The following is a 25,242-nucleotide window of genomic DNA, read 5'->3' on the forward strand; positions in this document are numbered from 1 at the left end:
TGAACTGACAACAACGACACAACTGTCATACACTAACATTTAGGTCCATGAACTGACGACAACGATACAACTGTCATACACTAACATTTAGGTCCATGAACTGACGACAACGATACAACTGTCATACACTAACATTTAGGTCCATGAACTGATGACAGCGACACAACTGTCATACACTAACATTTAGGTCCATGAACTGATGACAACGACACAACTGTCATACACTAACATTTAGGTCCATGAACTGACGACAACGATACAACTGTCATACATTAACATTTAGGTCCATGAACTGACGACAGCAACACAACTGTCACACATTAACATTTAGGTCCATGAACTGATGGCAACGACACAACTGTCATACACTAACATTTAGGTCCATGAACTGATGACAGCGACACAACTGTCACACATTAACATTTAGGTCCATGAACTGACGACAACGATACAACTGTCATACACTAACATTTAGATCCATGAACTGATGGCAACGACACAACTGTCATACACTAACATTTAGGTCCATGAACTGACGACAATGACACAACTGTCACACATTAACATTTAGGTCCATGAACTGACGACAATGACACAACTGTCACACATTAAAATTTAGGTCCATGAACTGACGACAATGACACAACTGTCAGACACTAACATTTAGGTCCATGAACTGCCGACAACGACACAACTGTCACACATTAACATTTAGGTCCATGAACTGACGACAATGACACAACTGTCACACATTAACATTTAGGTCCATGAACTGACGACAACGATACAACTGCCATACACTAACATTTAGGTCCATGAACTGATGGCAACGACACAACTGTCATACACTAACATTTAGGTCCATGAACTGACGACAATGACACAACTGTCACACATTAACATTTAGGTCCATGAACTGACGACAACGATACAACTGCCATACACTAACATTTAGGTCCATGAACTGATGGCAACGACACAACTGTCATACACTAACATTTAGGTCCATGAACTGACGACAGCGACACAACTGTCACACATTAACATTTAGGTCCATGAACTGACGACAATGACACAACTGTCACACATTAACATTTAGGTCCATGAACTGACGACAACGATACAACTGCCATACACTAACATTTAGGTCCATGAACTGATGGCAACGACACAACTGTCATACACTAACATTTAGGTCCATGAACTGATGACAGCGACACAACTGTCACACATTAACATTTAGGTCCATGAACTGACGACAATGACACAACTGTCACACATTAACATTTAGGTCCATGAACTGACGACAACGATACAACTGCCATACACTAACATTTAGGTCCATGAACTGATGGCAACGACACAACTGTCATACACTAACATTTAGGTCCATGAACTGACGACAGCAACACAACTGTCACACATTAACATTTAGGTCCATGAACTGACGACAATGACACAACTGTCACACATTAACATTTAGGTCCATGAACTGACGACAACGATACAACTGCCATACACTAACATTTAGGTCCATGAACTGATGGCAACGACACAACTGTCATACACTAACATTTAGGTCCATGAACTGACGACAGCGACACAACTGTCACACATTAACATTTAGGTCCATGAACTGACGACAATGACACAACTGTCACACATTAACATTTAGGTCCATGAACTGACGACGATACAACTGTCATACACTAACATTTAGGTCCATGAACTGACGACAACGATACAACTGTCATACACTAACATTTAGATCCATGAACTGATGACAACGACACACCTGTCATACACTAACATTTAGGTCCATGAACTGACGGCAACGACACAACTGTCATTCACTAACATGTACATCTACAACCGTTTCCTTAGTGACAGGATCAAAATTTCAGGTCATAAACAAAATTGTAGCACAGTGTAATCCTATGACATAACACTAACTCAGCCTGGAAACCTACTAAAGTACTCATGCAGCATTCACAGCATTTCTTTCTACAGTCCATACCATTATCTGCTATTGGATTCTGCTTGCACCACTCATGAGCTTCACACAAAGCTGTAGTTATCCATATAAATTTGCTTGGCATCTGGCATGTGAAGAGCTTCAACTGAGGTGATCACATGACCCAAGCTATCCACATACACCTTTCGACGCTCCACCTTGGCACTTTTACTCCTCCCCTTCCAAGGAACCTAGACAACAGGAAGAGGGGGAAATACAGTATGTAAATCCACAAGACAGTTGATAACATAGACAGCATATCCACAAGGTAGATATTCCAGATCAAAAAAATGGTAAGTAAATCCACAGAACAGACAAAAACAGTCAGTAAATCCACAAAACAGATGAGAACAGTCAGTAAATCCACAGAACAGACAAAAACAGTCAGTAAATCCACAAAACAGATAAAACCAAAATCAATAAATCAAAACCTACAGAGCAAAGAAGTCAAGGGATGGAGATGAGGGGTGGTGTGAATCTGAGGGCAGCTTTCCAGTACATGACAATTTACCCTCATAAATCTGCGGGCAACTGGTAGACAAGGTAGGAGGAAGGGGTGGATGGAGATCTGAGGACAACTTTTCAGTACATGTGACAATTCACCAAGATAACTGGTGGACACTATCATGACAGTGTCAGCTTGTGAAGTACTGAGATATGTCTGTCAGATGTTCTACATGTACAGGTATCACAGTGGACATAAACTTATCATCACTCACGGTAATCTTAAAGTCTTTGGGCTTGGTTTGTTTCGCCGGCACAGTTTTAGGGGTGGGGCTTGCACTGCGCCCCCTCCGAGGCGGACTCGTAGTTTTGCGCGACACCCCTGTGGTAAAGGTGCAGACACATAATATACACATCGTGCACAGTGAACACAGCATTAAGACATACACACTCAATACTGGATTTTAATATGATACTGGTTATGATGTAAAACAATAACAATTTATTATGTTAAATATAGGTGCAGTCATCAAAAAAAGAGAAAATGTTCACTTTAAAACCAAGAAATGCATGTAGTCTACACATAAACAACTGTGCAATTTACAATGCCACTGTTACATCAGAAATAAAATAACAATCCCCCAATATACAGAACATGTGTATTTCACAGTACACAGTCAAGCACAAAGAATCACATCTTGGTTGATATTCGATGATAAATAGGGCTCTGATCTTCATTGAATTACAAGAGTTGTTTCCCCTGTTCAACCTACAGTTGGTAACCCCTAATACTTCTAGATGAGGCAATAACAACTGAGAACAATAATTATTAGAGAGAACAACACATTTGTTACACATCTAGAATTCATATATATTATTTGGACATTATTGAGTAAAAATGACCGCAACAACTTTCTGACAAGCTAATTAAGCTAATGTGTGTTAGAGCGACAATTGGCCCCAACCTAAAAACTTAAAATTAAAAAAAATTAGCTTCAGCTGGTAAAATGAAAGTGTTTCTTTTTAATGGATGCAGTGCCTATTTTACATACCTGTAATACAGACACACTCCTGTTTGTGCCTGGCAGTCCAGGCCTTGAGTTTACAGGCTTTACTACAGTAGAACACCTCTTTACATCGTGTACATGGAGTCAGCCTGACACCCACAGAGCGGCCACACTCGTAACAATACTTAAACAGGGGCTTCCTGTCAAGACAGAAGATAAAACAGCATTTAATCAAGGGCTTTCTGTCAAGACAGAGAATAAAACAGCATTGATCAAGGGCTTCCTGTCAAGATAGAGGATAAAACAGCATTTGATCAAGGGCTTCCTGTCAAGACAGAGGATAAAACAGCATTGATCAAAGGCTTCCTGTCAAGACAGAGGATAAAACAGCATTTGATCAAGGGCTTCCTGTCAAGACAGAGGATAAAACAGCATTGATCAAAGGCTTCCTGTCAAGACAGAGGATAAAACAGCATTTGATCAAGGGCTTCCTGTCAAGACAGAGGATAAAACAGCATTGATCAAGGGCTTCCTGTCAAGACAGAGGATAAAACAGCATTTGATTAAGGGCTTCCAGTGAAGACAGAGGATAAAACAGCATTTGATCAAGGGCTTCCTGTTAAGACAGAGGATAAAACAGCATTGATCAAGGGCTTCCTGTCAAGACAGAGGATAAAACAGCATTTGATCAAGGGCTTCTTCTCAAGACAGAGGATAAAACAGCATTGATCAAGGGCTTCCTGTCAAGACAGAGGATAAAACAGCGCTTGATTAAGGGCTTCCAGTCAAGACAGAGGATAAAACAGCATTTGATCAAGGGCTTCCTGTTAAGACAGAGGATAAAACAGCATTTGATCAAGGGCTTCCTGTCAAAGGATAAGCAATACTTAATCAAGGATATCCAGTCAAGACAGAGGATAAAACAGAACTTAATCAAGGGACTCCTGTCCAGACGAGAGAAGAAAACGGTACTTAATCAAGGTCTTCCTGTCAGAGTATAAAACAGCACTCAGTCAACATGATCAAAGATTCCCTGTCAAGAAAGAGCTAGGATAAAACAGTACTTCATGAAGGGCTTCCTGTCCACACAGAAAGGAAAACAGTAATTAATCACAGATTTCCTGTCCATACAGAGGAGAAAACAGAATGTAATCAAGGACATCTTGTCCACACAAAGGAGAAAACAGAATTTAATCCAGCATGTCAAGGGTTCCTGTCAAGACAGAAGAGAAAAAAGTACTTAAGAGCTTCGTGTTAGATAGAGAGAACACTACTTATTTAAAGGGATTCGTGTCAGATAGAGAAAACAGTACACAATCAAGGCCTTTCTGTCAGATAAAGAAAACAGTACATGATCAAGTGCTTTCTGTCAAGACAGAGGAGAAAGCAGTGTTTACTCTTTTCCTTTAAAATCTGGCAATCATTTACAACTAGGAAAAAAGGCTGAATCTAATTTGTTGAATAATTTAATTAGGCAGCTATGGAGAACTAGCAATGGACATTTACTATTGCACAAATTTTCCAATACATGTAAAGACAAATACGAAAACCATACCGCATCAAGCATCCAAGTCAAGTTTAACTTAAGCTTCAGGCTTAAGAAAGTTAGTTCACACCTGGAAGACATTTTGATTGCTCCTACTGTACAAAGACTCACGTGTATGGCCATTGCCCTTATGGCTCTTAAAGCTATGTTAGATGTTGTGATTATAGCTTTACACACCTTTCAGCAAATGTTACTTGTGTGGTGAAAAATAAAAGCGTGTGCTTTTATATATAACCTTCACATCCAATGTTTGTTAAAACATTATTATAAAGGACAGTCGTGTAACGTAATGTCAAGGAAAAAAAAACTTTTTTTGGTTGTCTTTTGGTAACAACAAAAAAGAATGTTTTTGCCACCTTAAAACAACATATTAGCAACTGTTTCATTAAAACATGCAATTTTACCCGCACCCCCAATAAGATTCCTGCAGACGTATCAAAGCTCATCCAATATCATTCAATTCATGCATAGAAGTATTTATATGTGACACACATTTACCTGTGTTAACGCATTGCAGATCATTCAATGTTATTTGCATACAAACATTTGTCACACATTTAAAGTATTAATGCACTGCAAGAAAGAAGAAAAAGACCAAAACAAAAGACACAACAGCCACTCTGTGATGCAATATCATAAGGAAAGTTGACCAAACTGTCAAATCACTGCACAAAGCCGGAGCCAACCAATTCCCGCCCACCTGCTGAGCTGTGAGCTGAGATTACGCCTTACTGGCGCTGAGTAATAAGGTCGGGATGGGATATCTGCCACCACAGTGTCTTCTAGAAATCTTAACAGTAACAAAAAAGGAAATGTATAACTCTGCTGATTTACACAACAACTGTACAATACTGGTGGATTTGGGGGAAATTAAAAAAAATACATTCGGAACGTTTCATATGGCAATAAAACACATATATGTTCATATAAAATACACACATGCATGCATACTGGTATAAAGTTGTCTACAAAGTCTGTTTATCCAAACGACTGATTTGCAAGTGACTAGCGCTTTCACAAGCAGTATCTCACTGTTACGAACCCCATCTTCAAACATTCTATTTAAGTTCTTTTATTTCTTCCCGAGTCATTGTCTGCCCTACATTTTCCCATCTGTTTACATTTATAGCCTGCACTGTAATTCAGTCCAATGTTCTCGAGGCCTCGGTGTTTGTGAGTTTAGTGGTATTGTACACAGAGTATACATTCTGGAAATATGTATCGGTGTTGTAAACATGTTTACGATCAAACCATCCAGAATTTTCCCTTACATTAGCCTATAAATATGAGTGACAAAGTTGTGAAGCTCACAGTCATTCATTCAAGTCCACTTGTGAGCATTTATCTACTTAACTCCATTTGAGAGCAGTCATATTTACTGTCATTCAATGTGACGGATTTTGCTTCGTTTAGATTCGACATTCATCATTTATTCTCCAATTTCTGTTCATTTTCTGTACTTTGTGAGCATGTGTTTCACCACTTGCTATTTTTGGAGATGTTATTTTGGGGCTTGTATCGTTCATTGACTCTTTGTGCCATGAGGTATATTTCAACCCAGTTTCTCTGAAAGTGAATGTGTGCATAGTTAACAGGAAATATACATCGACAGCTCGACATCATGGATGCTACTGTCAACTTGTCCGCCCTGAGAAGTTACACATTTACGGGCAGTTGGGGAATAAACCACTTATCGGACTGTCATCCGTAGCATCTTAACTGTGGATTCTATATTTACATGGACTGACTCGCCTTTGGAAGCCAGAACATTCCATCTGGATTTGGACACTGTAACATACTATATATATATATATACAAATATATTTGTAATTATTTGTGTTGTTCTGTCTATTATTGTCAATTCTGTTAATATATATGTATCAAACTTATTCATGCGTCTTTGTTTGATCTTGTGTAAGGCCTATTGCTGATCTAAGAGTAAAACTGACCGGTTGTCTTTTATCTTCACTCTCCGATAGTGGTACCCTGGTTAGTGGTTCATATTGTTTTGGGGTTAATACATACTTCCGAGCCTCTCACTACCCCACTGAGTCTATGATAAAATAACGCAGTTTCAGATGATGCCATGATCTAATGTCTTGAAAAAATAGTCACATCAACCTTAACTGCATGTGCCTCATGTATTACATTCAGAATTTTTCATATCTAATACTTCAACCTGCAAACGTTGGTTTGCTTGCAGCTTGAAATCCCTGAAGTTTAGGACATTCATGTAAATAGGTGTGGGCTCGTCTCTCAACTTCAACTGCCCAGGCAGATGGCACTGCCCAGGCAGATGGCACTGCCCAGGCAGATGGCACTGCCCAGACAGATGGCACTGCCCAGGCAGATGGCACTGCCCATGCAGATGGCACTGCCCAGGCAGATGGCACTGCCCAGACAGATGGCACTGCCCAGGCTCTGCCTCTCATTAGACAAGGTCGTAATTTATAATGAAGTACTCACAAACATAAACTTGAGGCTGTCAAAGACAGAATTTGAAATCTATTTCTCTCAATTCAACCTATCAGCAGTAATTCACAAAATGAGGGTGGGTGGGGTGTTTGGGTAGGTGTATAATACTGACCTTTCTTGTATCACAGGTTTAATCTTATCCTGCCTCTTGTTACACTTGAAGGTCACCCTGCCATCCCCATGACCTGACCGTCCACTCAGAGTTGGACTCTGGGCTGCAACAACAAGCAAACAGCGAGAATTTATTCATCTGATTGTTGCTTAATGCCATTTTTCACAAAAGTTTCACTTGCAACAAATGATGATGGCAAACATACTGTACGTCTTCAACCTTTTCAAGTGCTATAGCACTTTCTTTAGAGGACGTTATGCTTACAATTATTATGAAAAAGATGCTAAAAACGCTTTGTTTGTGTCATCAAAGATGCAAGCATCATAAAACTGAGCAAATTATTTCTCTCAGAGTGTTTCAAAATATTGGTTACAGAGGTAGTTGAGAAAGTTAGGGAAGAATTATGGAATGCAGAATTAGAAGGCAAAAGCTTTGCAGTAGGTAACAACAGTGTGATCACCCTCAACTGTATGAATAGGAGTTCTAACAAAGGGACAATGCACTATTACTAGACACTATTACAAGGTACATGTACAAGAAAAACATGCATTTATGTCTTATTTGGGAACTGCAATTAAATGATCGGATTCGGATCATCACCAAAACGTGTGCTATTGTGCACAAAATTTCATTCAAATCTGTGCATAACTTTTAAAAATAATGTTGCCCCTCTCTCTCTCTCTCTTTGTAGATCTATGGCTTCAACTTTTTTTTACTCAATTGGGGTTTTAGGCCATCCTCAAGAATATTTCATTTCATATACAACGGCAACCATAATATTAGTTGAAGGAAACCAGGCTCAAACTCATGACCACACACATGTACCGCAGTTTTGTCGTCAGCAGTGTTTTCTCTCTGTCTCTCTCAGAGTGGTCAAACACAAGCACAAACTGTGACTAATTTCTGTCGCAAGCACTATCTTCTTCGTGTCGTCACAACCTCAGTATGAACAAACACAAGCACAAACTGTGACTTTGTCACCCACACTATCTTCTTCCTGTCGTCACAACCTCAGGGTGAACAAACACCAGCCCAAACTGTGACTTTGTCACCCACACTATCTTCTTCCTGTCGTCACAGCCTCAGTATGAACAAACACCAGCCCAAACTATGACTTTGTCACCCACACTATCTTCTTCCTGTCGTCTCGACCTCAGTATGAACAAACACCAGCCCAATCTGTGACTTTGTCACCCACACTATCTTCTTCCTGTCGTCACAACCTCAGTATGAACAAACACAAGCACAAACTGTGACTTTGTCACCCACACTATCTTCTTCCTGTCGTCACAACCTCAGTATGAACAAACACCAGCCCAATCTGTGACTTTGTCACCCACACTATCTTCTTCCTGTCGTCACAACCTCAGGGTGAACAAACACAAGCACAAACTGTGACTTTGTCACCCACACTATCTTCTTCCTGTCGTCACAACCTCAGTATGAACAAACACCAGCCCAATCTGTGACTTTGTCACCCACACTATCTTCTTCGTGTCGTCACAACCTCAGGGTGAACAAACACAAGCACAAACTGTGACTTTGTCACCCACACTATCTTCTTCCTGTCGTCACAACCTCAGGGTCAACAAACACAAGCACAAACTGTGACTTTGTCACCCACACTATCTTCTTCCTGTCATCACAACCTCAGTATGAACAAACACCAGCCCAAACTGTGACTTACTTTTGCCATCAGCACTGTCTTCTCTCTGTCGTCTTTCTCTCTCAAGATCCATGGCTTTCTTCCTCAGTATGGCCCCAAGGTGCCCCAGCACTTTTTTCCTGCTGTTGAACCTGTCTCTCTCGGCGTAAGTAAGGGCGTGATACGGCATGTGAGCTATCACACGATCCTGTGAACACAACACACAAACATAAACACAGTGGTACAGCATGTGGGCTATAACACGATTCTGTGAACACCAGACACAAACATAAACAGAGTGGTACAATGTGTGAGCTATAACACGATCCTGTGAACACCAGACACAAACATAAACAGAGTGGTACAATGTGTGAGCTATAACACGATCCTGTGAACACCAGACACAAACATAAACAGAGTGGTACAATGTGTGAGCTATAACACGATCCTGTGAACACCAGACACAAACATAAACAGAGTGGTACAATGTGTGAGCTATAACACGATCCTGTGAACACCAGACACAAACATAAACAGAGTGGTACAATGTGTGAGCTATTACACGATCCTGTGAACACCAGACACAACCATAAACACAGTGGTACAGCATGTAGGCTATAACACGATTCTGTGAACACCAGACACAACCATGTCCTGTGAACACCAGACACAACCATAAACACAGTGGTACAATGTGTGAGCTATCACACGATCCTGTGAACACAAGACACACATATAAACAGAGTGGTACATCGTGTGAGCTATAACACGATCCTCTGGAACACAAACATAAACACAGTGGTACATTGTGTGAGCTATAACATGATCCTCTGGAACACAAACATAAACACAGTGGTACAGCATGTGGGCTATAACAGGATCCTTTGGGACACCAGACACAAATATAAACAGAGTGGTACAGCATGTGGGCTATAACACAATCCTCTGGGTCACCACACACAAATATAAGCATGGTGGTATGGCTCGAACCAGACACAAACACTAACAGAGTGGTACTATCCTAATACACACATGTACATGTAATGTGCCGCAAATGTTACAAACCTAACTATAAGCATGTCTCACCTGATAATCCTACCACATGCATGTAATGTGCCAAAAACATTGCAAATCTGACCTTCACCTGCTGAATGCATGTCTATCCTGATAATCCAAATAAATACACATAACATGCATTGCAAACCTGACCTTAACCTTCCTGCGGCATGTACGCCTCACCTGATTGAACACGTAAAATGCGTAATCCACGGCAGTTCCCTGTAACCTTTTGGGTCCAACTGGTATCGGATTCAAGATGTTAGCACCAGCCTTTACTAACTTATCAATCTGAAGACAAAGAAATTTACTTCATGAATTCAAAGAGGAATACACAGCTGTTGAGGACATCAATTCCGGGCACCAATTCTTTACCCTCTGCATAAATTATACTGGTAATTAAAAGTAACAATAACTACGGAAAAAGGGAGAAAAACTGTGAAAAACATGAAAAAGAATGAATGATCTAAACCTGAGATTGCAAGGTATCACATACAATGGGGCTAGTACTACATTAAAGTCAGCATAGAGATCAATATATGGATTTGATCTTCTGCTCATGGCCGAGGACAAGAGGCAGTCTGCATACTGCGAAATGTTTTTCAGTGATTTCATGAAAACCACAACTTGAACAGGAATAATTCTTTAAAATTCATAATCCTGAGGTCAAGCAGGTCTCAGAAACGTTTTTGTTCGAGCAGTTTTTACAGCTTGCTTCCTTTGCCATTATTCTCACTTGCCAGCTCAAGCCCAATTTACCAGCCTACCACACCCATGTGTGCCAATTTGCAAAAAATCTTTCTGGTAGTTTTGGAGAAGATTCTTAAATGGTTATCACATAAATCCAATATGGCTGCCAGGTCATTTGACACAGGGCAACTCATTTTGATATGTACCACTTCAGACCATAGGCAAGCATCATGTAAAGTTTCAGTAGATTTGGTGTAGTGGTTTTCTCTGCAGCTTATAATTCATGGAACTACATGTATGTACATGTAAATATAGATTCACGCGACCAGGCCAGTAATGAAAACTACTGAAAGTTCATACCTGCTGTAATTTCAGGAATAATGACCATATAGATTCACGTGACTATTCAGATAAATTTCACTATAACAATACTTTGGGAATTATTACAACGCTATCAAAGGAATATTACTTTTTTTTAATTATTTACAACCTAAGCATGCTTATGCATGAACGTTCATGAAGTTCACAGATTAGACTCTTTATTTGAACATTTCTGTTCATCAGTGAACAAGCCCTGGCTATCGTATTGCATAGGTACAGATAGCTATACTTACCAGAGCTAGCTGCTGTGTGACAGTTCGTCTGTGTTCGTATTCAGTGGATGAAGCAACACAGAGAGCACTGCCGACTCCGTGAGTCAGCTGTAAACTTGGGTTGGCACCGTGGAACAATAACTCGTCAATTGCCTACAGTTAGGACAGATGGCAAATATACTGATAATGGTTGTGTTTTGGAATGACACATGTTCAGAAACAAACTTCACCTGAACATATCTGATAGAAAATGTTCACAAATATTGGCAATAGATATAAAACAATGAATTCAGAAAGCATGAGACAATAAATGTGTATAGTTATAAAACAGAACAAGAATATGTGTACAACTTACTCTCTAATAAGTACTAAGAGCTCCTAGTTATATAGCTATAAAATTTGCAAATACGTACCAGGTCATTTCCACTGGTGATAGCCAGAGCAAGGGGAGAGAAGCCCTTACACAAGAGATCCGACTTGGCACCATACTCTAGCAACAGTCTGACCACTCTGCAGGCATTCTGTAAACATAAATAAAACAAAATATCACATTTCCTGTTCCAAAAAGAGCCTACCAGATGCATGGCCCACCCAAGGGGAGATAACCCAACTGTGACAGTTATTCCCCCTGAACAGGAAAACAAAGGTTTCATGTTTACATTCCCCTATTGGGATAATGGATGAATGAAAGCTTGGATTATAATGGGATAATGGTGACACAATGCATGACACAAATGGTATAAATTAAAATGTCTATGACATGGTAAATATAAATCTGGATAATAATTTTCACAGGTGTTAAAGACTGTAACTAACACAGGTTTCTGCAGACCCCACTCAAATAGTCTAAGAGTTATTTACTCTCCCAAATAAAAGTGTCCATAAAACCATAAACAACTCCATAAATTCATGTTTATTTTATACATGCTGATTATGGTGTGAATGCTGACCTTGTTATTATCATCTCTTGAACACGCAATGTGAAGCGGAGTTCTCCCCCCTAGGAGAGCCTGCTGTTCTTCCTCTATCACATCTTTGGACCACTCTTCTGCCTATTGTGAGGTGGAAAAATAACATACAAAATACATTTACAAGTACTCGGCACTTGGTCATGTACTACAAAATGTTTCAGATATAATCAATTTAGGTAAAAGATAAATGTACATACACATGTATTAAAATCTCTCAAGTTGTAAAGTCAAAGTCTGACAAATAAATTTTATTTTACGGTCAAATAATAACTGGCCAATAATTTTTTTTTTATATTGTACAAACAGAAATAGCTATTACATGAATAATGAGTGTTGAGATTGGCATCATATGTCGAAAGTTCAGGGAAAAAAAATAACATCTAACTATTGGAAATATAGAGTTGTCCATATTATTTAGTGGTACACAGGCATATATATCACGAAGGTTCTATATGATATATGTCAGTGTTGTTATCTACTGCTCACACATTATGGTCGACAGTTGTCCACACTATTTTGCGGCACGCAAACAAACATACCAGGAAGGTACTATAAGGTAGGTGTTGTCATCTACTGCTCACACATTAGGGTCAACAGTTGTCCTTACTACATGTATTTAGTGGTACACAGATATACATACCAGGAAGGTATTAAGGTAGGTATTGTCATCTATTGCCCGCACATTAGGGTCAACAGTTGTCCTTACTACGTGTATTTAGTGGTATACAGATATACATACCAGGAAGGTATAAAGGTAGGTGTTGTCATCTACTGCTCACACATTAGGGTCAACAGTTGTCCTTACTATTTAGTGGTACACATATATAGATACAAGGAAGGTATAAAGGTAGGTGTTGTCATCTACTGCTCACACATTAGGGTCAACAGTTGTCCATACTATTTAGTGGTACACATATATAGATACAAGGAAGGTATAAAGGTAGGTGTTGTCATCTACTGCTCACACATTAGGGTCAACAGTTGTCCATACTATTTAGTGGTACACATATATAGATACAAGGAAGGTATAAAGGTAGGTGTTGTCATCTACTGCTCACACATTAGGGTCAACAGTTGTCCATACTATTTAGTGGTACACATATATAGATACAAGGAAGGTATAAAGGTAGGTGTTGTCATCTACTGCTCACACATTAGGGTCAACAGTTGTCCATACTATTTAGTGGTACACAAATATACATACCAGGAAGGTACTATAAGGTAGGTGTTGTCATCTACTGCTCACACATTAGGGTCAACAGTTGTCCATACTATTTAGTGGTACACAAATATACATACCAGGAAGGTACTATAAGGTAGGTGTTGTCATCTATTGCCCGCACATTAGGGTCAACAGTTGTCTTTACTACATGTATTTAGTGGTACACAGATATACATGCCATGAAGGTATTAAGGTAGGTATTGTCATCTATTGCCTGCACATTAGGGTCAACAGTTGTCCTTACTACATGTATTTAGTGGTACACAGATATACATACCAGGAAGGTATTAAGGTAGGTATTGTCATCTATTGCCCGCACATTAGGGTCAACAGTTGTCCTTACTACATGTATTTAGTGGTACACAGATATACATACCAGGAAGGTATTAAGGTAGGTATTGTCATCTATTGCCCGCACATTAGGGTCTGCCTGAGCCTCCAGCAGTAGCTCTGTAATCTGAACTCCTTCTATCCCCGGGATAGCCACAGCAATGTGCAGGGGGGACAGGCCTCCTTTCTGTCAGGGGCACAAAGAAACAAAGCATATAAGAGATGCTGAGTGTATACTGTGAATTTTCTACAATTTTTTTCACCCTTTGTTGCCTTTACTATCAAAGCTTGGTCAGTTTGTGACGATACAAAGAGGGCAGTAATATGTTTAACACTATCAAAGAAACTAAACAATAGACAATCATTTAGGCAGTCGTGTAGACAATCACTTAGAACAAACGTTTGTTCCCCACCAGTTTGTTTTTCAGCAATATGGTGGGCATATTTTTATGTCACATGTGAGAAAGTTTGTCACTAGCTGCCAAAGCTTGGTGATGTACCCTAAAAACATTGGTTTTCTCCACCTATAAAAATGTTTAGCCATGGAAGTATCTCAGTGTCAGTGAGAGGCCCTGTTCGGACAAAAATTGGAAATGAGACAGCCTGATATCAAATTCTGGCTAAATCTATGCTGACAGTCATTGTAAAACTAAGTGAAAAATCCTTAAGTATTAAAAACTAATAGGCTCAGCCATCGTAAAAGTAAAAAATTCTTGAGTTTGGTGTTAAAACAAAGATAAAATTAAAACCCATGAGAAGATGAATTAGAATTATAACACTTCAGAGCAATTCTCCTGCTTCCTGTCTGTACAGTTCTTAATGGCTACTGGTGCTCCACACTTTGTCAAGAGGATTTATCAGATTTACACACTTTATTGACAGTTTTGTATGGTAACAAGTTATAGTTCACCAATCACCTTCTCAGCCTTTCTATTTAATAGCAACTAATCACTTATGTATATGGGTAACCTTATTTACTGGATACTTTCATTTATCTATTTACTTGACTGGTGTTTTACGCCATACTCAAGAATACTTCACTTATACGACAGCAGCCAAAATTATGGTGGGAGGAAACCTACGACCATCCTCAAGTTGCTGCAGACATTACCACGTTCGGCCAGAGGGACGCTTTTAAATCTGTACTTCTAACATAATCATTTTTACCTGCTTACAAGATGTCCTCTGTCCAGGATGAAAAATGTAACAGCTGTTTTTCTTTATACTGATGCATATATATATATATATATATATATATATATATTCAGCTGATATTAACAGACATGATTGTGGTGAACCAAGAAAATAGCTGAAATTTACTATCATAGCCCAAAAAGGCCGGGGTCCAGGGGTACGCGCATCAAAATCTTTATCTGATCGATCCACGATACTCCGAGACGTTGCCACCATTTTTGACCGGACTGGCTCTGCTTCTGCCTTCGAATAATGGTATCTTGTTCCCGATTGGTTGAAACAGTTCGGCTTAATAAAACACACGATCTGACTGGACAATAGACTCCATTCACATAACATAATAACCTCCGGCAATGCCAGATTTCGGTAGCCATGCATCGGCAAATTGACAGAATCTTCGACTTTATTTTGAGGAAATAAATCGGAACTTTACAAAATGTTACTACACAGAAAAAAAAAAAACGGAAAACAGGTAAATTAATCGAAACTGAACAAAGAAAAAGCGGAATTCCGCTACAAAGCGGAAAAAAACCATGTCTGTATTAATTAATAATCAGTTCTCACCTGTGGCGTCAGTTTGGCTGAGGTCCCTGCCCCCTTCTCTAACAACGTCCTTACCACCTCTACGTCAGCAGCCTTTATAGCAGAGAACAGGACAGGCATTGGTACAGAGGCCACACTTGGGTCAGCACCACGTCGTAACAGAAGGTCCAATGTCTTCTTCATCAGTTCTCGTCTTAAAGGAAAACAGCCACATACATGTAGGGGCATATCCTAGTTAGCTACAGTTTGTTATTTATGGTTAATGGACCGTGGTTAATGCTGTGCTTAGTCATAGTGTATCAAACAGGAACTGGAAAAGTTTGCGGACCCTGGTTTGGTCTTATACATGTAAATGTAACTTACGAGTGATTCTCATAGTTTTCCGGGCAACAGCTGACAGCTGCTCTGTATTTTAATATAAAGTAAGCAAGAGCCATTAGAATATGGCGAATTCCCCTTCCTGCTCAATGGGCTGATTACCTAATGACATCATCACTTGCATCTATGTACATGTATCATGGGCTGAAAATAGGGTCAGACCTATGTACAAGGCAGTGGAAAGTGTGGTTCATATGCACTAATTAGCTCACCCACCCAGAATATATGCCTTCAGTAAATATGAAGGCATGATGAAGTATGTTAAAAACAAATCTAAAAAAGCTCAGCACACATGATTTACCTGTGTAAACCAGACAGCAAAGATCAAGAAGTAGAAACCATGAAATGGAAATGCTACATAAAAGCACTGAGATACCAGTATACATGTACAACTCAATCAAGTATTTTTTATCTATGAGTACCCACACTATGTTAAAAGTGTAACAACTGGATGCAGTAAGTTTTAGTTTTGTCATGGTCATAAAGCATACCACACATTAGATATCCCAGATTTCTTTTTGTTTAACTGTCAAGTTGGTCTACTGGTTGAGAAAATCAACAAGGACAGTTACAATGGAGCCCTTGTTAGTCCAGACTTACTCAGATATCTGTATGGCCAAGAAACGAGCTGTCCCCTCTGCTGCACTGTTCGCATCACGTGACCGCCGACCGCTCACCACCCGCTCATTTTGGCTCAAGTCTGTTGCGCATCTCTCCAGGATAGACTTCGGCACTTCTATTGGATAATTTCGAACAATGTTACCTGATGCAAAATCCTCAGGGGACACCAAGGCACTAGAACTTGCCGTATATTCTTCTTCACTCTCTAAGGCTGAATCACCATCTTCATCCTTCCGAATTGGGTGGAGCTTATTACTGTCAGCCGCTGTCACACTCTCTTTGATATTTGATTCACAGGATATTTCACTAGTGTCTTTTCCTGCTTGCTTAATTTCCGATGGCAGTTCACCTCTTAACGCTGAAGCTGGCAAGCCACTGTCCATGCTGATTTTGCTATCACATGTTGATTTGACCGCAACAGGAGTATCTGCCTCCCTCAATTTAGCTAACTCCGCCTCCATGCCTGTGCTGGAGCAGGCCTTACTAGCATCTGCCTGTTCCTCTACAGTGTGCTCATCAATGCAGATTTCCTTAGCACTGTTTTCACCTTTTTTTTCATCAGGTTTCCATGAGTAAGTTTCTGCCACATTAAACAGGAAGGACTCTACAGGGTAGAAATACACACAGAGGGCAGATAAGGCAGAGCAACCCTCATCATTCAGCCTGTTCACATCAGCCCCGTAGTCCAGCAAGGAGTTTACAATGGGTATGTGCACATTTACCTGAAACGTAGAAGAGTTCATGGAAAGTTTGGGTAATGAATGATGTCACTTAATAACTACTGGTGTTCTGAGGACATAATTTATTAAATGACTACAGATATGCATGCATATACATCTAGAAACATAATTATGTACAAGTATGTAACGCTGAGTAGACTCATGTACGTGTTTACGCTGAGTAGACTTACCACTGCACCAATCAGTGGTACATGTCTATGTCATGTATATGTGTGTGTGCTGAGAAGACTTACCACTGCACCAATCAGTGGTGTGTGTCCATGTCATGTACATGTGTGTGTGCTGAGTAGACTTACCACTGCACCTATCAGTGGTACATGTCTATGTCATGTATATGTGTGTGTGCTGAGAAGACTTACCACTGCACCAATCAGTGGTGTGTGTCCATGTCATGTACATGTAAGTGTGCTGAGAAGACTTACCACTGCACCAATCAGCGGTGTGTGTCCATGTCATGTACATGTGTGTGTGCTGAGAAGACTTACCACTGCACCAATCAGCGGTGTGTGTCCATGTCATGTACATGTGTGTGTGCTGAGAAGACTTACCACTGCACCAATCAGTGGTGTGTGTCCATGTCATGTACATGTGTGTGTGTTGAGAAGACTTACCACTGCACCAATCAGCGGTGTGTGTCCATGCTTATCACAAACATTCACATGGACATTCTCCTTATCCAGCAAATCCAGGACGGCTTTGTGGTTTCCTGACATAGAAGCCATCAACAGTCTCTCTGATGCTATTTCCAGGGGACCTTTTCCACGATGTTTACTGCGGTCACCCGCCAGAATCCTGCCCACATCAAAGGACACAGACGCTTCTCTGAACTGGTGATTAAGAATATGCCTTTGCAAATCAATCATTGATGGACTCTTGTTCCAAACCACATGTTTCTCAGACTGAGTTTTCTGTGCATTTGATTCTCTGCCTTTGAAGAACTCTTTATCAAAGAGATCTCTGTTCACAGCAAAGCTTCGGGGATCCAAAGTGTCATTATAGAAATGTAGCATTTTCGCAGAGATGTCCGCTTCTCCGTCCTCTCCCAACCCGTTGTTCTGGGAGGCAGGTAATGACACCTCCTGGTCTTCCAGATACGCCACATGCTCGTCAAGGTTACAGCCAAACTCTGGATGGTGCGTGATGGAAAAGGCCCCAGTTACTGCTGTGCACATCTTGATTAACTTCTCCCCACGCCATATCCCAACATCTTGGTGTCCATCAGGGTAGGTCAGTACCCCTGGGCCCAGACGAGAATCGTCTTTGTACAAACCCTGGGGAAGACCAGATGAAAGAAGAATGCTTCAAGTAACAGTGAACATAACTGATCAGTGAGTCTGATTTGCTCAGGACATCTGAGAGTTCATGATATGTGTTCTTACAGTACCTGTAAGCTGGACTCTATTGCTAATAACTGGACATTATAAATACTACATACAGGCACATTAAGAGAACAGTAGACATGTAATACAACACTGAAGAGGAAAATTATTGCAGGTTTTCATGCTACTGTCAAATTTAAAAACACTGTTGACCTTTTTGTATTTTGAAAGCAGTGCAGTGTTGGCAGGTGTGCATGGGCGACCTATACATTACATATCTGTGTTATACCTGAAACTTCAGACTGAGCTTGTTACTTAAATACCTTTACTTCAGGAGAACTCCATGTTAAAAATGAGCTTACAACAACACTAAGCAATATTTTAAGAACTATGCCTGTCCAAAGCGTCTGCACTCACAAACAAGGTGTAAAGCAAAAGAAAACACTCAAAGGAAGTATATCAGATGAAAGACAATTAGACACTGTCCAAAAAAATGTTTTGATTTATTTTGCATGATGAAATCTGGATGGCAGTCTTTGTGTGTTAGGTGGCAAAAACCTGATGTGATGTCACTGGTCCCAGAAAAGGCCACAGTAGCATCCAAACTTCCGAATGCATTTTACTACCTTGAAAAATTCTAAAAAAAAAATTAACTGAACTATCTTTAAGGACCCTGTTTAATGGTCTTTCATCTGACACACACATCTTGTTAGTGTTTCTTCTGCCTTTAAACATATTTTGCTTGTCTTTGAAGACTGCACCTAACCAAAATGTTTCTGACTCTTCCACCTTTGCCTGATGATACACAAGTTAAACAGTGTGGCAAATAAGACACACAAATGAGGCTGATGACATCATTCCAACTACATTACTGAACTTCACATTGTATATGCCTAATTCACCATCACATGAGCGCAGCAGGCAATATGTATGGCTAAATGTATTACTTAACATTATGTTTTTGAAAATACTTTTCAGCTATACCCATTAAATAAGGTTGTACATCTCTTTGAACAACAATGTCATTTCCGTCAACCAAGACATGCTTCACACTCTATGAACAATTTCCTCTTAATTGTCTCTCCACAAGCTGAAGCAACTGCTATTACGCCTGCTGAGCTAGACGGGTTGAAGCACTGGGAGCCCAACTTTCTGCTATCAAAAGATTCCACCTCACCTCGAACATGTTTCCACTTGCAAACCTGAAGCTCCCATAACCCTCTCTCCTGTCCATGTGGAATGTACCAGTGTATGAGGAGTTGTTAGGCCAGGTGTATGTTCCGCTGCCATGCCGTCTGTCATGGAAGAACGTCCCCTGGTACGACTGAAACACAAGCAATGCACGTATACATGTACTCAGTATGGAGATAAGTTAAAGAGCTACTTTAGTGTTGAGACAAGTATGTCCTAAAGGCAAGGTTAAACGATAAGGATTGGGACGGTCCGAACTGCTTTCTTAAACTGTAGAATAAATGCATTGTATTAAAGCCGTTGTTGTTAGTTCGTGAGGATAATATGGAAACAAAACTTTTCTGCCGTTCCTGACGTCATGCAAGAACACTTGATTGTCAGCCATCACTGACGCATAGCTACAAATCACGTCATACTTTCAAATGTGCATGACGTCATTCCAGCATAACTACCTTGCTCGACGTCATATCAGTCTGATTCATTGTCAAATATGAAATATTATTATTTCACATCAGGAAATTTTTTATGAAAATTGCTAAGGATTTTCATTTTCAGGACCCGTGACTTATTGAAGTTAGATAGCGTTATTCAGCGTAAATTTTTTGAATCTTGCCGTTAGCTATATTCCATAGGGTATCCTTCATATCAGTTTAATATTTCAACCTGGCCTCTCTCAGAACTGAAGGAGCACTTTAAGCCATGGTGAATCTGGACTTCACAAGGATTAATTGGTGTTTTGAGTCATTGTTCAAATGATCTTGATTCACTTCTGTGATAGTTGGCAAGATTATGGGTGAAGGACACCACACTTGGCAGGATTATCATTTATAGGTGGAGGAAACCAGAATTGGCAGACTTATGGGTGGAAGAAACCATCTTCAGAATTTTATCCAAAAATCTAATGTATTGCTATCTGATTGCGCAACCTGAGCTGTGATATAGCCTTTACCCGTTCACTAGATGAAGTGGCATATGATAAGACAGAACTACAACATAAGACATCATTTTGCGATCGTTTACAACAATTCAGTTATGTGTAGACAAAGGGCCATTTCACTAAATGTTGGGGCAGGTCTGCATCATTCATGGACCACCACAAACAGTTGATTTACAAGCCATGTAATATTCAACAACGGTATCACAAATTATGTCAGACAGTAGCATACCGTTTTAGTCTAAACCACATTCATCTGCACAAATAAATTTTTTGTGATTCATTTTAGCATTTCGTCAGCAGTTCCTAAATGACAAATATCAGAGTCGATACAAAATTCAGTTATTATGCCAAAGATTTATGGGAATTAGACGATGGCATCTCACCCGATAAAGCTCAAAATTAATTAAATCCTAGGATATAATTTTTTTCTGAATTTATCACAAATGAAGAATTTAAATTTTGCTCCTTCACCTTTCTCGCATACAAGGGATGTTTTTTCTGTTTTCTTTCATAAAATGCAATAAAACTACTGAAACAGTGTGATTAAGCCAAGGTGCTTGCTCGATTCTGTCTTGATAAGTAGGTCACCACTGCTTCATCTTAGAAGCCACCGCTACAAAACTGAAGCATAAATTCCAGCGATAGTCAAATACCTAGATAAGTTTCAGTGGTGCTTAGATTTATTTCCATTTGTTTCAGAATTGAGCATGAATCTAGCTGTACAACAATCCTATTGAAATTTTGTAAACATTTAATAGGGGGCAAAATCACCCACATAACCTGTTTGGAGGTTACGACCTGAAACAAGAATACACTGTGGGTGCATCTGCAGCTTGGCTATTTAGACAGGGTCACTGGAGTTCCTTGTAAATGATATAGTAGGCCTGCATCAACAGTTCAAGCAGTGGAAGAAATATTCTTCCAGTATATCCAATGGCTGAGAAAACAATAATAATCACTTGGGCCTTCATTGCCGAAGTCCACAATTTTTACTTGCCGTAGGCTATTGTTTAGACTGTTACACAGTAAATACCTTCAACATTAGAGAGGTAGGGTAAATGTGACGCCACCTTGCTCTCGATAATGCAGACGTGCTGAAGTTGTGTCAAGATAAAGTTTCAGTAAACTTTTACTTGGTTGAAAAAAAAAACTAAAAAAAACTATTTAATGACGTCTTAAGATCCTATAAATGGTAGTCGTTGAGTGGACATAAACATTGTCTTTCACTATCTTTCATAAATAATTATATTTACTGTCTCAGGCAAGCAGTTATATGAGTTTAATTGCAATGCAGTTCGAGAAAACATGGAAGAGTTACCTCCCCATTGGGCCAGGTGTGGTGACCTTCTCCATGGCGTAAATCATCAACAAAGTCTCCTTCATACCTGCTCCCGTCAGGCCAAACTTCCAGCCCTATGCAAACATCAGCAAAAATTGGTTTATCATGGACGATAAATACATGTTCAAGAAAGTATTAGCAGGGCGAAATCTAGAAAAACATTACAGGTTCTGATCCCACACCATAATGGTGACATTATTGGTGTGCATTTAAAGAAATTTTAAAAAAGCAACTCAAAATGATGCTTTCAAAAAGTTTATATGTCTATGAAAGAAATTTACATGAAAACTTAACTTTTCATTGGATACTTGGTAAGCCATAATAATTTTGTTTAATTTAGGCCTACTAGTTAGTTATATTACAGCTTATTTAGTTTGAGTGGCCAACAGTTTGGGAGCCCAAACGTTTTCCAGAACCAAAGTGACTTCTAGATATGGCCCTGATAAGACATAAAATAATAATGCTGAGCTCTATGCAAATAAAGATCAGTAATTAGCTGGAAATTTATTTATTTATTTATTTATTTGACTTTTTTTTTTGTACGCAGTACTCAAGAATATTTCACTGATACGACTGGGACCAGCATTGTGGCGAGAGGAAATTAGCTGGAAACTGATTATTTCGCATCGACAATATATTCTTAATGGGTCATAATAGCGTTCAAATAAAAACGTAAGGAACAGTTCATCTCTTAATAATGAAACAGACCAGTTTTTGTTAAGATAAATATTAAAAAAACAAAGCTAACATTCCCTGACGAATGAGATTGATTGTTCTGTTATTAATTTTGTATGCGTTGTATTAAATCATAGCTTTGGTGAGATGTAAATGTGCAAAAAAAAAAAACCCAACAACATCAGCATTCACAGAAGTCAAAATTTTACAAACCGAAATTCAAAAATTGAGTTAGTGCTGTTTGTGTCTTCAAACAAGGCAAATAGAAGACCTCCTAATTTCAATACAACAATTACAATGTGAAGAGTTACAGCTACTATTCATGGTCATCCTTTTAAATAAATTAATTTTGTCAAAGGCAAAGAGAGAAAATAGTTGCCGTGCTCTTTGCATTTTTATATTTCTGTTGCTGAAATTGGAGTTTTACTGAAAAAATTCAGTTTCCAACCACAAAATTTTGTCACGTGCATAGGTAATGACATCATTTAGCTAGCTCATTTATCAGTCGCTGACATCACACAAATAGTTACAGTTTATGAAACCTGAAAACAAGTTTATGTCCAATCAATACAGTAAGAATTCAATTAGCTCTGTAAAATAAAAAATGAAGAACAATTTCTGCCACCAAAGCAGACTTGTTAAATAGCAGCAGTAGGCAGTGGGTAATTAAAATGGTTCTGCACATTAAGGCCCTACATATCAACTTTTAAAGGAAGGACTGCTGCCAGTGACATTATAATACATAAAGTTTAATGTTACCTTTCCCATTCCTTTTGTTCTCACAGTAATCTCCTTCATAACGAGCTCCGTTCGGCCAGGTGAAAATGCCACGCCCTGTTTTCTTATAATCTTTTACATGGCCTTCAAATGTTGCACCACTTCTGTACCAGTAATGTTCAGCTTGATTGCTGCAGTGATTGCCAGTCTCATCTTGACAACCTGCACAACTGTCACTCCCCAGACATTCAAAACTACCAGAGGATAGACGCTGAACAGGTGTATTCACCATGATGATCTTTTCATCAAACGCTGATCAAAGCCCTCAGCCCTCAAAAGCAACTACAAAGATAACACGAAACATTCAGAATTCAATAAAAACATCCCTGATTTCTCATAAAAAAATCATTTGTTTTGATTATCTGACTTTGAACTTGTTCACTGATAAAAATATTATCTTTAAATTAAAATTTTAAGATTAAAATTTGACAAATCTAACATGTACACAAAATAATTTATAAAAGTTTACCTACTAACCTATTATATAAATAATTAATAAAAATAGTTGCCATTTTATACAAATTATGGTAGGCAAGAACTGATAGGCTTAAATCACTTTCTGGTATAGTACACAAGTTATATCAAACTGGTGAACAGTGTAGTTTATCCAGTCTTAAAATGCAAAATAATTAATTAAGCTACATAATTGTGGGGTTTTTTTGTTGTTGTTGTTTTTTTTTTGTTTTTCGTCTTACTACAAGCATTAGGGCCCTGTCCTTGTTTATTCATGTCTTTTCATTTTCATTTTATTTATCTTCAAAATAACATTAATCAAGAAATTAATATTTATTTGGAGTAGTAATTGTCTTTTTACAGCCACAATGATCTGATTTGATTTATCATTGTATGGTTTCTACCGCCCGATCATGCAAGTAGCTACAAATAACTAGCAGGTTAATGACTGAACTCATTTATTGATGATTTTTAAACCAATGTCCAATGTCAATTGCGTACCAGTTAACTATTTGCCCAAGAAACTGGTTAAAACTAATCTAATTGGTAGATTAATATTTTAGAAGCAATTTTCTCGGCTGAGCAAGTCGTTTCATTCCGAGAAGGTTGTTGTTGTTAATGTTGTTTGGTTGCAAACAAAACTTACCAACACTTGTTATATTGTGCAAGCTTCGGGCCCTATCATACTTGCCGACTAGAATATGAGTGATTCGCGTGTTTGGATCACTTATTCATCCCTTAACCACGTACATCCTAAACGGTTTTCATTTAATAATTCATTACTTAGCAAACACGACCAAACATTTCACAGCTCCTCTTGGCGCACTTGCGTTTCCGCGAAGTAGCGGTGTCTGGTAACCATGAGTAACAGGGGAAATAACTACCGCAGAGGTAAACAAGATTGCCTCCCTTGTTCCCTCTTTAAATACAAGGCCTACAGTACTTTGTCTCGCAAACCCAACTTGTTAAA

The 25,242-nt window shown here is 39.1% G+C and overlaps 1 protein-coding gene across 2 annotated transcripts; it reads right to left on the minus strand.

Moving 5' to 3' along the window:
• Positions 1-1,720: 1,720 nt before the first annotated feature.
• LOC135479053 (ankyrin repeat and MYND domain-containing protein 1-like) lies at positions 1,721-25,075 on the minus strand. Of its 2 annotated transcripts, XR_010445818.1 has the most exons (18): positions 24,919-25,075; positions 23,802-24,101; positions 22,347-22,441; positions 20,078-20,224; positions 18,193-18,852; positions 16,821-17,563; positions 15,864-16,035; positions 14,152-14,292; positions 12,533-12,634; positions 11,996-12,103; positions 11,604-11,735; positions 10,483-10,590; positions 9,286-9,451; positions 7,599-7,701; positions 3,511-3,665; positions 2,734-2,840; positions 1,796-2,205; positions 1,721-1,747 (listed from the first exon to the last, which is right to left on the minus strand). XR_010445818.1 is itself a non-coding variant. In XM_064758770.1 (17 exons), the coding sequence occupies exons 2-17, from the start codon at positions 24,049-24,051 to the stop codon at positions 2,059-2,061; spliced, it is 3,336 nt and encodes a 1,111-aa protein (XP_064614840.1). In that variant the 5' UTR covers positions 24,052-24,101; positions 24,919-25,075; the 3' UTR covers positions 1,733-2,058. The 2 variants fall into 2 exon arrangements, 1 of the variants encoding a protein (XP_064614840.1); XM_064758770.1 differs by having other exon boundaries at positions 1,733-2,205.
• Positions 25,076-25,242: the final 167 nt, after the last annotated feature.

The sequence above is a fragment of the Liolophura sinensis genome, chromosome 12, assembly GCF_032854445.1.
Source record: "Liolophura sinensis isolate JHLJ2023 chromosome 12, CUHK_Ljap_v2, whole genome shotgun sequence".
NCBI classification, from domain to species: Eukaryota; Metazoa; Mollusca; class Polyplacophora; order Chitonida; family Chitonidae; genus Liolophura; species Liolophura sinensis.

Bases quoted from the DNA above. Each gene is read 5' to 3' on its own strand.
- LOC135479053 (XM_064758770.1), bottom strand. From the start codon at position 24,051: ATGGTGAATACACCTGTTCAGCGTCTATCCTCTGGTAGTTTTGAATGT. The intron at 17,564-18,192 runs GTAAGTCTTCTC...TCTACGTTTCAG, and splicing joins CACCGCTGATTGGTGCAGTG to GTAAATGTGCACATACCCAT. The intron at 12,635-14,151 runs GTATGTATATCT...ACCTCACAATAG, and splicing joins CCTACCTTAATACCTTCCTG to GCAGAAGAGTGGTCCAAAGA.